Here is a 16,532-nt window from a genome sequence, read left to right as displayed (position 1 = left end):
AGCAAGCAGACACTTAACTTCAGTTTCGTGATTAGACAATCAGCACATCCACTATCACTTCGGTGACAGAGACTGTGTGTTATTCAGTTTTGATAATAAAGATGTTGGTCTCGCCATCTGACGAGACATGCTTTATTTATCTTCGCACAGTGGTGCTAGATACACCAGAAAACAAACTAGCCAACATCGGCAGGAGTAAGAAAACAATGTGATGGAGAAACCTCGTCGAAATTATGGCACTATCGTTTGGGCCATATTTCGAGGGGGAGAAAAGAAGTCTCGTTAAGGGACGGATTCTCCATCACCTAGACTTGATAGACTTAGTGCAATGCAAAGATTGCATGCACAGTACGAGAGTGTTAGAAATTATTCATATAGATATATGTGGTCCTTTTCCAGTTAGGACAGTACATTGGTTTTGACTTGTTCATAACCTTCACACATGACTACTCTCGCTACGATTATATTTACCCTTTTTTTTCAAGGGATAGATCATAAGATTTAGACAAGTTTAAATAGTTCAATGCTGATGTAGAAAAACAACACGATTTGAACACAAAGATTGTCATATCAAATCGTGTGGGGGAGTACTGAGGGCACCATACTGAGTATGGATAGGTCCCAGGATCCTTTCGCGAGGTTCATAAGTGAAAACAGTATTGTAGCACAATATTCAACACCTGGTGAACCGCAACAGAATGTGGTTGCCTAAAGGCGTAAGAAGAACACTGATGGACATGGTAATGAGTATGCTTAGTTACTTTAACTTACCATTGGGTCTATGGATGGAGGCTTTAAAAACCACCATTCATATACTAAATAGAGTTCCTAGTAAATCAGTGGCTAAAACTCCATATGAGTTGTTGACTGGCAGATAACCCACGCTCAACTACTTCAACATATGGGGTTGTCTAGCAGAAGCTCGAATATTTAATCCTCGACAGGAAAAGCTAGATGAGAGAACCACTAACTACCATTTTATTGGCTACCCTGAGAGATCGAAGGGTTACAGATTCTACTATCCAGGCAGACAAACCAAGTTTATAGAAACTAGACATGCCATTTTCCTAGAAGATGACATGATCAAGGGGAGTAAGGTACTCAGAGAGGTTGACCTTCAGGAAAAGAGGACGTATGTCCCAATTCCGATGGCTGAAGAACCATACTTCTCGATACCCGCTGTGGTTCCACCAACAGTTGTAAGGACTCGAGGTGAAACCCCTGCTGCAAATATTGCATCACCAAGTGCAACTACCACAGAGTAAGTCAATTCACCTTTTGCACAGTCTGGCTCTTCTGAGTCGGTTGCATAGGAGAGCTCACATGAGAGTGGTAGTGTTGTGCCAAGTGACGCACCAATGCAGGAGCCCCATAACGAACCAGAACTAGAAACAAGTTTATGAAGGTCTCAAAGGTCTAGATGATCTGCGATTCCTGATGATTATGGAGTTTACACAAGTGTAGACATAGAAATCGATGAGATTTATATGTGTGAGGACATTGAAGCAGAAAGTGATCCCATTACATATGAAACAGCTACGAGAAGCGCAAATTAGTGGGTCTAGAAGACCAAGCGTGACTCCAACGGAAATATAGAAAGATACAAGGACATGTGGCCAAGGCGTTCACACAGTGAGAAGGCATTGACTACCATAAAACCTTCTCACTTGTCCTAACAAAAGATTCATTTCAGATCATTATGACATTAGTGGCTTTTTTTTGATCCAGAGCTCCATCAGATGGATGTAATGACAACATCACTAAATGGAGAGTTAACAGAAAAACGTGTTCATGACACAACCAAAGGGTTTTGTTGTGAGCGGTAAAAGAAAAACAAGAGATGTCACTTAAGGAGGTCCATTTATGGATTAAAACATTCCTCCAGATAGTGGTACGTCAAGTTTGATCAGACTATCAGAAAGTTTAGTTTCGAGGATAACGAGGAAGACAATTGCATTTATGCGAAATCTAAGGAAAAAGAAAGTATATCTTCCTTGTTCTGTATGTCGATGACATATGTTTAGCTAGTAGTGATAAAGATCTACTGGCGGAAACAGAAAGTTTCTGTTCCTCGAACTTCGATATAAAAAAGACATAGGAGAAACCTCTTATGTTTTAAAATAGAATTTCACAGAGATAGACATAATGAAGTATTAGAACTCTCACAGAAGTCATACATAGAAAACTACTAAAGAAGTACAGTATGCATCAGTGTAAGGCCGCGCCTGCGCCAAAAGTCAAGGGTGATAAGTTTGGGAATCATCAGTGTCCCCAGATTCAGTGTCAGAAAGATCAGATAAAGTCAGTACCATATGCTTCTACTATCAGAAGCATTTTGTATGCTCAAATATATATTCGCCCTGACTTAGAATTTACTACCGGGATGCTTGGGAGATATCAGATCAACCCAGGCATAGAACACCGTTAAGCAGTTAAGAAGGCTCTAATGTACCTCCAAGGTATAAAAATGGCCTCATGCTAATAAACAGAAGATCTAGTTCCCTACTTCGAGGTATAAATTTACTATATCTGGGGGAGTTATTTCTTATAAAAGTCGCAAACAGACAGCGAGAGCATCGTCGACAATGCACGCTGAGTTTGTAACCATGCATGAGGCAAATGGGCAGGCAATAAAGATAAAGAAAATTTTACCCGGATTAAGAGTGGTTGATAGCTTAGAGCGACCACTGAGAATTTACTGCGATAATGAGCCAGCGGTACCGTATTCCTATAACAACAAGTCATGTGGCGCTGCCAAGTTCATTGACTTTTAGTGTTTTGTTGTTAAGGAGTAGATTCAGGATCAAACCATAAAAGATGAGCATAACAGAACATAGCAGATGCTAGCGGATCCGCTCACAAAAAGGTCTTCCACCCAACGTGTTAAGATATCACGTAGCCGGCATGGGTTTAAGGGAGTGCCTATGATCTTGAATCACAGGGGCTGCAGATTGCAACCAAATAAAGTCTTTTCCGTTCTGAAGCAGGCGAGCATGTTGTAGTCAATGAGTGCGATGATACTTAATCGGTCATTGTCACACATTGGTCTCTATGTGTAAACTTGTCAAGGGATGGAATCCAGAAAAGTTGAGAATAAGGAATGTAGAGAACAAAGGGGAGATTGTTGGGTGTGTCCTCTACAGCTGGTCATCAGTGACCGGATTGGGCTAAACCCAACTATCTATCTCTTTAAATGGGCCCTTGATTGGGAGGGCCCACGCTAACCTCGGTTGGAGCCCCCAGGCACACGACGCTATAAATATAGGACTAAGGGGTCGCAGGAAAGACTAACGCTAGTACCTCGCCCCAAAACCCTAGTCCCCAGAGGCCCCCATCGCCTAGGCGTCGGAGTGTTTGGAAACGCGACAACCTACAGCGGCTCGGATCCCGATGCCTGCTGCTTCTCTGCAGGACGACGATATAAAGATAGCAACAGCAACAAAGGTGTGTTTCTCCGTTCCTCTCAGTAGATCAGTAGATCAGATCTACACGTCATCAAGATTTTACTTTCAGTTACGGATTGGTATTCTAGGGACTTAGGAATCGATCCTAGACAGTATAGATTCTAACAGTACTTCGTAGTCTCAGTCCCATCTGTCTAGGCTCTCAGTCGCAAACAGACAGGCGGCCGTGCTCTCTCCTCTCGGTAGCCAACACATGACATTGGGTACGGCGACGTCTTGCCCTACACGGCAAAAACGAAACTAACATGACCTGGTCGATTGATCTGACAATGCATTACATCCATTTAATCACTGTTCGAGGTAATATTCTTTTAAGTCATCTGGACACATATATATGCTGCATTTTTCTATGAGATGTTAGGCTATATTTTAGTTACTTTGTATTTAATATGAACAACGTTTTCAAATATATATAAATATTTATTAACAATATATATGCTCACTATAATTGTGCGTAAGAATTATTATTATAAAGGTCCTTTATTATAAATCTTGTTCCGGGCCTCTAAAATGTCAGGACCGGCACTGCTAAGGTCCATGACCGAACGCATACATGGCCCAGCCTGCACTGCACCCATAGCTCCCTCCAGGCCCTCACGTCGGACACCCACAGTTCGTTCCAGACCTTCGTCGTCAGACCGAGACTGCGACCGCGAGACAACCTGCGTCGCTTTCATTCAGGCACAATCAGACAGACCGACAGAGATCCAGGAACAATCACTTTCAAAATTGCGGAACGTTGGAGTACCTCAACGTTAGACCGAGACAACCTGCATGGCTGCATCGCTTTCAGGCACAATCAGACACAGCAATAGGGATTCAGGCGCAATCACTTTCACGAATTGCTTAACGTTTTAGGGTATATACAATCTAAATATTATGTTGTGGTTCTCTAAGCACTACATACACTAAATAAACGTGTTCATACAATCTAATATATCTAATTCTTGTATTTACTTCCTTCGTTCCAGTATAAAAGACAACCATCTCTGGTTCAAAGAATCAAAGACAAATAAAGTATTTAATTCTATCTAGCAACACTAATGTATCGTTGTACATACCTCTAGAGAAAGCACACCTTGTAGGATTATTTATATGACTTAGAGAATATGTTAGAGATAGAGTCGTTTCTTAGCTAACATACGCTCTAGTGTTTTTTACACTTACCTATTAGTATATGGGTTATTTATGGAGTGCTCAACTGCTCATATGGACGTATTGCTGTTTTAGCGCAAAGGGAGAAAGGAAAGTAGGGAAGAAAGTGGAACAAGGATGCTGCAGGCTGGCTTTCGGGGCAAAGCAGAGCAGAACAATCTTGCAGGCTAATCAAGTACAGACTCAACGGTTCCCGCCGGATATAGCAGCAGCAGCCAGCAGCAGCAGCAGCAACTGCAGCTTTTGGCTGTTGTGCTATAGAAGATGTAGCTGCAGCCGGAAGACAGCCACAGGCCCACAGCTACAGCCAGTATCAGATGTAATGCTACAAGAAACATAAGTTGACAGAGGCGCAAGGATAACCCTGAACCAATTCCATCAACCTATCATCGGGTGAAGTTCACCGTGATCATCAACAATCAATATAATTCAAATGAGTAATGCTACAGATTATGATCAATACGAACTTCTACTGGAAGGTGGAAGCCCAAGACCAGACGATACAGAGTTTTCGGACTGCATTTTCCTACAGGAATAGTAATCTGACAAACCAGAGGATGCACAGTTGACAGAACCAATCCAACCAATTCCATCATGAGCCCTGATACAATGTGCCAAACGATAGGACAAACAACAAATCGAATTCAAATGCAAGCAGGGAGGAAATCATGAATAAATACTTTCTTCTATCCATCATTCATCTTCATCCGTTCATTCATGAAACAACGCGCTGCATTTGTTTACATCCCACAAACCATCAGTCTCAAACCCATCGACAACAGCCCCAAAACCGCAAAGCCCAAACATCACCACGCGTCTCTCCTCCTTCCGAAGACGCGTTCAGAACTCCTGGGAGGCGGAGCCGATGTCCCCCTTGTGACCAGCCTTCTTAGGCAGCAAATTTTGGTGGATGTTAGGCATCACGCCGCCGGCCGCGATCGTCACAGTGCCCAGAAGCTTGCTCAGCTCCTCGTCGTTCCGCACCGCCAGCTGAATGTGGCGCGGCACGATCCGGTTCTTCTTGTTGTCCCGAGCAGCGTTCCCGGCCAGCTCCAGCACCTGCGAAAACCAAGGAAACAATCGACTCACGACGGGGGATTCAAACATCGAGACCGGACCGGCGTAGACCTGGTAAACAGCAAGAGAGGAAGAAGTGGGGCGGGGGATTACCTCGGCGGCGAGGTACTCGAGGACGGCGGAGAGGTACACGGGAGCCCCGGCGCCTACGCGCTCCGCGTACTTGCCGGCCTTGAGGTACCGCGCGATGCGGCCGACGGGGAACTGGAGCCCAGCCTTGGAAGACCGCGACACAGACTTGGTCGCTGGCTTCGCCTTCCCACGGCCGCTGCCTCCGGTGGAACTCATGCTGCTTCGCTTTGAGGGTGTGGAAACTTCGGAACTCTTCGAGGTTGGGGCGCGGTGGAGAATGGAGGAGTAGATTGGTGAAAGGCGGGCGACGCCGTGCAATTTTATAGTGTTAGGGTTCCAGTGGGGCGCGTGCTGTGATTGGTGGGAGTTCGGAGGCAGTGAGGCACGGATCGGTGATGTGGCAAGCCAGCTCAGCATGGTGTGAAACGCTTTCCTATGACGCATCAACATCGACACTAGTGGTGGCGTTTGTTCCGTATAGTACTCCCTCCTGTCTTAAAAAAAGTCAAGGCTTAAATCAAACATATAAAACTGTGACTACTAATAACAGTTTTGTTATTTAGTTTTAAAATCTAACAATCACATATATAGATTTCCCTTAAAAAGTAATTTTGCAGAATTATAAATATATTAAAAGTTTATTTTAATCTTAAGAGAGAAAAAATTGGTCAACGCTATATTTTGGAGACCATGTCGTGGTACTAAACGACTTGTATTTTGATACCGGATGGTGTATAAATTTTGGAAAGTCGGATAGTGCACAAAATCCAATGCTAAGGTTATCTCGAGTAGCGTACCCATCATCATATTTATATTCAAATTTATTTTATAAACAGTTCAGTTTACAGTGCTAACCAGTGTTTTGAATGAGGTGAAATGTTGTATATGGTCTAATTTGATTAGAGCAAGTTTAATAATAGTATAGCTTAGGGTAGGCTTTACTTTGTTACTATGGCACATATATCTAAGGTCATGTTTGTTTCTCTAGTGCTAGAGTTTAGCACCTGCTAAAATTTAGCGCATGCTAAACTTTAGCACTTGAGGCATGTTTGAATAAAGTGCTAAACTTTAGCACTTGCGATCCACGAGGAGCATGCGACCAATGGTGGGGAAGAGAAAGGGGTATTCAATGCAAAATAGGGTTGGAGACCACTTTTAGCAAAGTTTAGCAACTTTGGTGGAACTAAAGTGCTAATTGAGAGCACCTAGAGGGGGGTGAATAGGTGATCCTGTAAAACTTAAAACTTAACACCACAAACTTGATTAAGAGTTAGAAAACTGAAATCAAGTGAGTAGAGAGGAGAGCTCTTGTGAATCACAATAGACACAATAAAGACAAGCACAAGAGACACGAGGATTTATCCCGTGGTTCGGTCAAGTACAAAACTTGCCTACTCCACGTTGTGGCGTCCCAACGGACGAGAGTTGCACTCAACTCCTCTCAAGTGATCCAATGATCAACTTGAATACCACGGTGTTCTTCTTTACTTTACTCTTTTCCTGTTTGCGAGGAATCTCCACAACTTGGAGTCTCTCGCCCTTACAATAAAAATCAATATGAAGCACAAGAGTAAGGGAGGGAAGCAACACACTCAAATCCACAGCAAATACGCACACACAAGATCAAGACTTGAGCTCAAGACAATATCTCGAGGTTCTCACTAGAACAGAGCTCAAATCACTAAGAATGTCGAACAAGTGCACAAGAATGAAGTGTGAGTGATCAACAATGCTCAAAGGTTGCTTGGTGTTCTTCTCCATGCGCCTAGGGGTCCCTTTTATAGCCCCAAGGCAGCTAGGAGCCGTTGAGAGCATTTCAAGAAGGCAATTCTTGCCTTCTGTCGCCTGGCGCACCAGACAGTCCGGTGCACCACCGGACACTGTCCGGTGCGGATCTCTTTCCTTATTTGGCGAAGCCGACCGTTGCAGATTCCTAGCTGTTGGCGCACCGGACACTGTCCGGTGCACACCGAACAGTCTGGTGCCCCCTTCTGACTGTTGGCTCTGCCACGCGTCGCGCGCGGATTCCGCTGCCGACCGTTGGCCTGGCTGACTTTTGGCTCACCGGACAGTCCGGTGCGCCACCGGACAGTCCGGTGATTTATAGCCGTACGCCGTTAATTGCTTCCCGAGAGCAGCCAGTTGACAGTCGCCGGCCTAGCGCACCGGACACTGTCCGGTGCACCCAGACCGAGCTGTCTTTGGCTGAACAGAGCCATCTCTTTTCCAACTTGATTTCTCCTGTTTCCAGCACTTAGACACAGTACATTAGTCTCCAAAACAATGTACTAAGTCTTAGAAACATACCTTTTTACTTGATTTGCACTTTATCCATCGATGAACATGAGTCCACTTGTGTTGGCACCCAATCACCAAAATACTTAGAAATGGCCCAAGGGCACATTTCCCTTTCAATCTCCCCTTTTTGGTGATTTATGCCAATACAATAAAAAGCAACTAAAGGAAGTGCAACATCAATACAAATGAGAACTCAAAATTGTTTTGATTTAAATTTGGCATATATGGATCATTCTTTGCCACCACTTGGTTTGTTTTTGCAAATCAAACTCAATTTCCTATCTCTAAGTCAAACACACTTGTTGAAACATAAAGAGAGATATTTCAAGAGAAATTGATCAAGGATTCAAAAACTCTCCCTTTTTCCCGTAATCAAGCCTTCTCCCCACAAGAGACCAACTTTTGACAAAAGAGACAATTAAAATTTTGACAAACAAAAACTCTAACTCTACTTTTTCAAAATCCTCAAGTGGTAGCTGATCCATTTCTTGCTTTGGCCTTATTTTCTCCCCCTTTGGCATCAAGCACCCAAAACAGGATCAATTTTGGCCCTTTAACCCCATTGCCTCACCAAAATCTTCAACTAAGAGTAAAAAAGGCAATAAGAGTACAAAGATGAACTTGGAATTAGTTACTCTTTCATCGGAGTGCAGTGGAAGTCTTGCATGGTCCAAGTCCACCTTTCCCTTTCAAACCTCCTTTGAGACTAAATTAAGCAAACTCAAGTACACAGTTAGTCTCAAAGGGTCAAGTTGTAGCACATCTCCCCCTAAATATGTGCATCACTTGCAAATGGACTTGTGAGGTCCGGGGAGTGCTTGTACAACTTGAGCACCATAAATAAACAACGAAATGCATTAAGGAACATGATCAAGGCATAAAACACATATATGCTACAAATCAATCCAGGTTCCGTGAATCTAAGACATTTAGCTCACTACGCAGCTTGCAAAAGGTCGACTCATCTAGAGGCTTGGTAAAGATATCGGCTAGCTGGTTCTCGGTGCTAACATGAAACACTTCGATATCTCCCTTTTGCTGGTGGTCCCTCAAAAAGTGATGCCGGATGTCGATGTGCTTTATGCGGCTGTGCTCAACAGGATTATCCGCCATGCGGATAACACTCTCATTATCACATAGGAGTGGGACTTTGCTCAGATTGTAGCCAAAGTCCCTGAGGGTTTGCCTCATCCAAAGTAGTTGCGCGCAACACTGTCCTGCGGCAACGTACTCGGCCTCAGCGGTGGATAGGGCAACGGAAGTTTGTTTCTTAGAACTCCACGACACCAGGGACCTTCCTAAGAATTGGCACGTCCCTGATGTACTCTTCCTATCGACCTTACATCCAGCATAATCGGAGTCTGAATATCCAATCAAGTCAAAGGTAGACCCCTTTGGATACCAGATCCCGAAGCAAGGCGTAGCGACTAAATATCTAAGAATTCGCTTCACGGCCACTAAGTGACACTCCCTTGGATCGGATTGAAATCTAGCACACATGCATACGCTAAGCATAATATCCGGTCTACTAGGACATAAATAAAGTAAAGACCCTATCATAGACCGGTATGCCTTTTGATCAACGGACTTACCTCCTTTGTTGAGGTCGGTGTGTCTGTCGGTTCCCATTGGAGTCTTTGTGGGCTTGGCGTCCTTCATCCCAAACCGCTTGATCAAGTCTTGCGTGTACTTCGTTTGAGAGATGAAGGTCCCATCTTTGAGTTGCTTCACTTGGAACCCAAGGAAGTAGCTTAACTCGCCCATCATTGACATCTCAAACTTTTGAGTCATCACCCTGCTAAACTCTTCACAAGACTTTTGGTTAGTAGAACCAAATATTATGTCATCGACATAAATTTGGCACACAAAAAGATCACCATCACAAGTCTTAGTAAAAAGAGTTGGATCGGCTTTCCCAACCTTGAAAGCATTAGCAATTAAAAAGTCTCTAAGGCATTCATACCATGCTCTTGGGGCTTGCTTAAGTCCATAGAGCGCCTTAGAGAGCTTACACACGTGGTCGGGATACCGTTCATCCTCGAAGCCAGGGGTTGCTCCACGTACACCTCCTCCTTGATTGGCCCGTTGAGGAAAACGCTCTTCACATCCATTTGAAACAACCTGAAAGAATGGTGAGTAGCATAGGCTAACAATATGCGAATTGACTCTAGCCTAGCCACAGGAGCAAAAGTCTCCTCAAAGTCCAAACCTGCGACTTGGGCATAACCTTTTGCCACAAGTCGTGCCTTGTTCCTTGTCACCACCCCGTGCTCGTCTTGTTTGTTGCGAAACACCCACTTTGTTCCCACAACGTTTTGCTTGGGACGAGGTACCAGTGTCCAAACTTCATTTCTTTTAAAGTTGTTGAGCTCCTCTTTTGCAAAATCAACTAAATAAAGTTTGTCGTCTAGTGCACCCTTAAGAGCTAATGAACCGTCACTTCTTCTAAAGACAGACACATCTACATTTGTGAATAAACAATTATATCCCATATTACACAGTTGACTCACAGACAACAAGTTATATCCAAGCGACTCAACTAAGAACACATTCGAAATAGAGTGCTCGGATGAAATAGCAATTTTTCCTAAGCCTTTCACCTTGCCTTGGTTCCCATCACCGAATATGATTGAATCTTGGGGATCCTTGTTCTTGACGTAGGAAGAGAACATCCTCTTTTCCCCTGTCATGTGGTTTGTGCATCCGCTGTCGATAATCCAGCTTGAGCCCCCAGATGCATAAACCTGCAAGGCAAATTTAGGCTTGGGTCTTAGGTACCCAACTCATGTTGGGTCCTACAAGGTTAGTTACAATAGTCTTAGGTACCCAAATGCAAGTCTTGTCTCCCTTACATTTGGCCCCTAATTTCCTAGCAATTATCTTCTTATCCTTTCTACAAATAGCAAAGGAAGCATTGCAAGCATAATAAATTGTAGAATGTTCATTCATTACTTTTCTAGGAACATGAACAATATTTCTTCTAGGCATAGCATTTTTCCTAGCCAAATTTCTATGATGCATAGAAGAACTAGAAGCAAACATTGCATTTGAATCATAAGCATGTGAAACAACATCATTGCAACTCCTATCATGATGAACATTCCTAGAATATCTCCTATCATGGTATAAGAAGGCATGGTTCTTTTGAATACTATTTGCCATAGGGGCCTTCCCTTTCTCCTTGATGGAGATGGAAGCCTTATGGCTTGTTAAGTTCTTAACTTCCCTCTTGAAGCCAAGACCATCCTTAATTGAGGGGTGTCTACCAACCGTGTAGGCATCCCTTGCAAATTTTAGTTTATCAAAATCATTTTTGCTAGTCTTAAGTTGGGCATTAAGACTAGCCACTTCATCATTCAATTTAGAAATTGAAACTAGGTGTTCACTACAAGCATCAATATTAAAATCTTTACACCTATTGCAAATTGCAACATGTTCTACACAAGACGTTGATTTATTGGCTATTTCTAACTTAGCATTCAAATCATCATTTATGCTCTTTAAGCTAGAAATAGAGTCATGGCATGTAGACAATTCACAAGAGAGCATTTCATTTATTTTAATTTCTAACGCAAGGGAGTTTTGTGCCTCTACAAACTTATCATGCTCATCATATAAGAGATCCTCTTGCTTTTCTAACAATCTATTCTTATCATTCAAAGCATCAATCAATTCATTTATTTTATCAATCTTAGTTCTATCTAGTCCCTTGAATAAACTAGCATAGTCTATTTCATCATCATCACTAGACTCATCCTCACTAGAAGAAGCATAAGTGGATTTTCGAGAGTTTACCTTCTTCTCCTTTGCCATGAGGCAGGTGTGATGCTCATTGGGGAAGAGGGACGCTTTGTTGAAGGCGGTGGCGGCGAGTCCTTCGTTTTCGGAGTCGAACGACGAATAATCCGAGTCCCACTCCTTTCCAAGGTGTGCCTCGCCCATAGCTTTCTTGTAAGCCTTCTTCTTTTCCCTCTTGTTCCCTTGTTCCTGGTCACTATCATTATCGGGACAATTAGCGATAAACCACATTTGAAGCATGAGTGCATCCCCTTTGTCTTGGTCTTGTTGGGGTGCTCCTTGCGACCCCTTAGCGTCGTCTTGAAGCGCTTGATGATGAGGGCCATCTCTTCCTCATTGAGTCTCGCCGCCTCAACTTGTGCCACCTTGCTAGGTAGCGCCTCCTTGCTCCTCGTTGCTTTGAGAGCAACAGTTTGAGGCTCGTGGATTGGACCATTCAAAGCATCATCAACGTATCTAGCCTCCTTGATCATCATCCGCCCGCTCACGAACTTTCCAAGTATCTCCTCGGGCATCATCTTGGTGTACCTAGGATTTTCACGAATATTGTTCACAAGATGCGGATCAAGGACAGTAAAAGACCTTAGCATTAGGCGGACGACGTCGTGGTCCGTCCATCGCGTGCTTCCATAGCTCCTTATTTTGTTTACGAGGGTCTTGAGCCGGTTGTACGTTTGGGTTGGCTCCTCACCCCTGATCATTGCGAATCTCCCAAGTTCGCCCTCCACCAACTCCATTTTGGTGAGCATGGTGACGTCGTTCCCCTCATGTGAGATTTTGAGGGTGTCCCAAATCTTCTTGGCGTTATCTAAGCCGCTCACCTTATGGTATTCATCCCTGCACAATGAAGCTAGAAGAACAGTAGTAGCTTGTGTATTTTTGTGAATTTGCTCATTAATAAACATGGGACTATCACTGCTATCAAATTGCATTCCACTCTCTACTATCTCTCATATGCTTGGATGGAGAGAGAACAAGTGACTACGCATTTTGTGACTCCAAAATCCGTAGTCCTCTCCATCAAAGTGAGGAGGTTTACCAAGTGGAATGGAGAGTAAATGAGCATTTGCATTTTGCGGAATACGAGAATAATCAAAAGAGAAGTTTGAATTGACCGTTTTCTTTTTCTCGTAGTTGTCGTCGTCTTTTTGGGAAGAAGAGGACTCGTCGCTGTCGTCGTAGTAGACGATCTCCTTGATGCGCTTTGTTTTTTTCTTCTTCCCGTCTTTTCTTTTGTGGCTTGAGCCCGAGTCAGTAGGCTTGTCATCTTTTTTATCATTGACGAAGGACTCCTTCTCCTTATCATTGACCACCATCCCCTTGCCCCTAGGATCCATCTCTTCGGGCGATTAGTCCCTTTCTTGAAGAGAACGGCTCCGATACCAATTGAGAGCACCTAGAGGGGGGTGAATAGGTGATCCTGTAAAACTTAAAACTTAACACCACAAACTTGATTAAGAGTTAGAAAACTGAAATCAAGTGAGTAGAGAGGAGAGCTCTTGTGAATCACAATAATAGACACAATAAAGACAAGCACAAGAGACACGAGGATTTATCCCGTGGTTCGGCCAAGTACAAAACTTGCCTACTCCACGTTGTGGCGTCCCAACGGACGAGAGTTGCACTCAACTCCTCTCAAGTGATCCAATGATCAACTTGAATACCACGGTGTTCTTCTTTACTTTACTCTTTTCCCGTTTGCGAGGAATCTCCACAACTTGGAGTCTCTCGCCCTTACAATAAGAATCAATATGAAGCACAAGAGTAAGAGAGGGAAGCAACACACTCAAATCCACAGCAAATACGCACACACAAGATCAAGACTTGAGCTCAAGACAATATCTCGAGGTTCTCACTAGAACAGAGCTCAAATCACTAAGAATGTCGAACAAGTGCGCAAGAATGAAGTGTGAGTGATCAACAATGCTCAAAGGTTGCTTGGTGTTCTGCTCCATGCACCTAGGGGTCCCTTTTATAGCCCCAAGGCAGCTAGGAGCCATTGAGAGAATTTCAAGAAGGCAATTCTTGCCTTCTGTCGCCTGGCGCACCGGACAGTCCGGTGCACCACCGGACACTGTCCGATGCAGATCTCTTTCCTTATTTGGCGAAGCCGACCGTTGCAGATTCCTAGCCGTTGGCGCACCGGACACTGTTCGGTGCACACCGGACAGTCCGGTGCCCCCTTCTGACCATTGGCTCTGCCACGCGTCGCGCGCGGATTCCGTGGCCGACCGTTGGCTCACCGGAAAGTCCGGTGCGCCACCGGACAGTCCGGTGATTTATAGCCGTACGCCGTTAATTGCTTCCCGAGAGCAGCCAGTTGACAGTCGCCGGCCTGGCGAACCGGACACTGTCCGGTACACCACCGGACACTGTCCGGTGTACCCAGACCGAGTTGTCTTTGGCTGAACAGAGTCATCTCTTTTCCAACTTGATTTCTCCTATTTCCAGCACTTAGACACAGTACATTAGTCTCCAAAACAATGTACTAAGTCTTAGAAACATACCTTTTTACTTGATTTGCACTTTATCCATCGATGAACATGAGTCCACTTGTGTTGGCACTCAATCACCAAAATACTTAGAAATGGCCCAAGGGCACATTTCCCTTTCACTAATGGTTGCTAAATTTTAGCACATCACTTTTTAGCCACCTTGTTTGTTTTTTAGTAGCTAAATTTTAGCAAAAAAATGTAGTGCTAAAGTTGTTCATTTAATATTTTGTCACATAGGATGGGTGACAAGAATAAAATGAAGAAGGTGGTCTACTACGAGACCGACTCTTCATCACCTTCCACATCCGGCGCCGAGTCTACAACTTCAAAGCGCCATGAGCGTAAGAAGTATAGTAAGATGCCCCTACGCTATCATCGCATTCCTAAACGTGTTCCCTTACTTTCGGTACCCGTAGGCAAACCACCATATTTTGATGGTGAGGATTATTGCATGTGGAGTGATAAAATGAGACATCATCTAACCTCACTCCACAAAAGCATATGGGATATTGTTGAGTTTGGAGCGTAGGCACCACAGGTGGGCGACGAGGACTACGAATCGGACGAGGCCGCCCAAATTAGGCATTTTAACTCCCAAGCAACTTCTATACTCCTCGCCTCCTTGTTTCAAGAGAAGTATAATGAGGTGCAAGGGTTGAAGAATGCCAAAGAAATTTGGGATGGCCTCAAGACGGTGCACACAGGGTACAAGGTGACCAAAATCACCAAGCGTGAAACGATCGAGAGAGAGCTTGGTCGATTCGTCCTGAACAAAGGAAAAGAGCCACAAGCAATGTACAACCGGCTCAAAACAATGGTCAACCAAGTACGCAACCTCGGGAGCACCAAGTGGGGTGACCATGAAATGGTCAAGGTTATTCTTAGATCTCTTGTTTTTCGTAATCGCACTCAAGTGCAACTAATCCGTGGAGATCCAAGATATAAATAGATGTCTCCCGAGGAAGTAATTGGCAAGTTTGTGAGATTTGAACTCATGATCAAAGACTCCAAACATATTGTCAACTTGAATCAAGGCGCCACCTCCACACCCGAGGTACAACCCGTTGTATTCAAAGCAACGGACTAGAAGAAAGACGAGGCTACACCAAGTAGGCTCCCAATCGATGCCTCCAAGCTCGACAATGAGGAGATGGCGCTTACCATTAAGAGCGTCCGGTAAATCCTCAAGCAAAGGAAGGGGAAGGACTACAAACCCCGCTCCAAGAGGGTTTGCTATAGGTGTGGTAAGTTCGGTCACTTTATTGCTAAATATACATATACAAGTGACTGGGACAGGGGCGACGACAAGAAGGGGAAGAAAAAGATGGAGAAGAAGAAATATTACAAGAAGAAGGGTGGCGAGGCGCACATGGGACGGGAATGGGACTCTAACGAGAGCTCTACCGACTCATCCTCCGACGAGGACGCCGCCAACATCGCCATCAACAAAGGGCTTCTCTTCCCCAACATCGGTCACAAGTGCCTAATGGCTAAGGACGGCAATAAGAAGAAGGTACATTCTAGAGATACCCCCAAATATACTACTTCTGATGATGAGAGTAGCTCTAGTGATAATGAAGATGATCTAACTTCTCTTTTTGCCAACCTTAATAAAGATCAAAAGGAGAAAATAAATGAATTGATAGAATCCATTAACAAGAAGGATGATCTCTTGGAATGCCAAGAGGACTTGCTCGTTAAAGAAAATAAAAAATTTGTTAAGTTGAAAATTGCTTATGCTCTAGAGATAGAAAAATGTGAAAATTTATCTAAAGAGCTTAACATTTGCAATGATTTCAATATCTTGTCTTAGAGATGAGAATGCTAGTTTACATGCTAAGATTGAAGAATTGAATGTTTGCAAACCATCTACATCTACTATTGAGCATGTCATCATTTGCACTAGATGTAGAGATGTTAATGTTGATGCTATGAATGGTCACATTGCCATGATTAAAGAACAAAATGATCACATAGCTAAATTAAATGCTAAAATTGCCGAGCATGAATTAGAAAATGAAAAAATTTAAATTTGCTCGAAGCATGCTTTATAATGGGAGACGCCCTGCATTAAGGATGGTATTGGCTTCCAACAAGGGAGCCAAAGCAACTCCAAACTTAATGCCCCCAATAAACTATCTAATTTTATTAAGGGTAAGGCTCCCACGGTTCA

The 16,532-nt window shown here is 43.7% G+C and overlaps 1 protein-coding gene across 1 annotated transcript; it reads right to left on the bottom strand.

Annotated features, from left to right (window-relative positions):
- Positions 1 to 5,288: 5,288 nt before the first annotated feature.
- Positions 5,289 to 6,052, bottom strand: LOC103643930 (probable histone H2AXa). The gene is made up of 2 exons (NM_001364002.1): positions 5,790 to 6,052; positions 5,289 to 5,678 (listed from the first exon to the last, which is right to left on the bottom strand). The coding sequence occupies exons 1-2, from the start codon at positions 5,982 to 5,984 to the stop codon at positions 5,460 to 5,462; spliced, it is 414 nt and encodes a 137-aa protein (NP_001350931.1). The 5' UTR covers positions 5,985 to 6,052; the 3' UTR covers positions 5,289 to 5,459.
- Positions 6,053 to 16,532: the final 10,480 nt, after the last annotated feature.

Source organism: Zea mays, chromosome 1 (genome assembly GCF_902167145.1).
Source record: "Zea mays cultivar B73 chromosome 1, Zm-B73-REFERENCE-NAM-5.0, whole genome shotgun sequence".
NCBI classification, from domain to species: domain Eukaryota; kingdom Viridiplantae; phylum Streptophyta; class Magnoliopsida; order Poales; family Poaceae; genus Zea; species Zea mays.
This window is presented reverse-complemented; position numbering and strand designations above follow the sequence as displayed.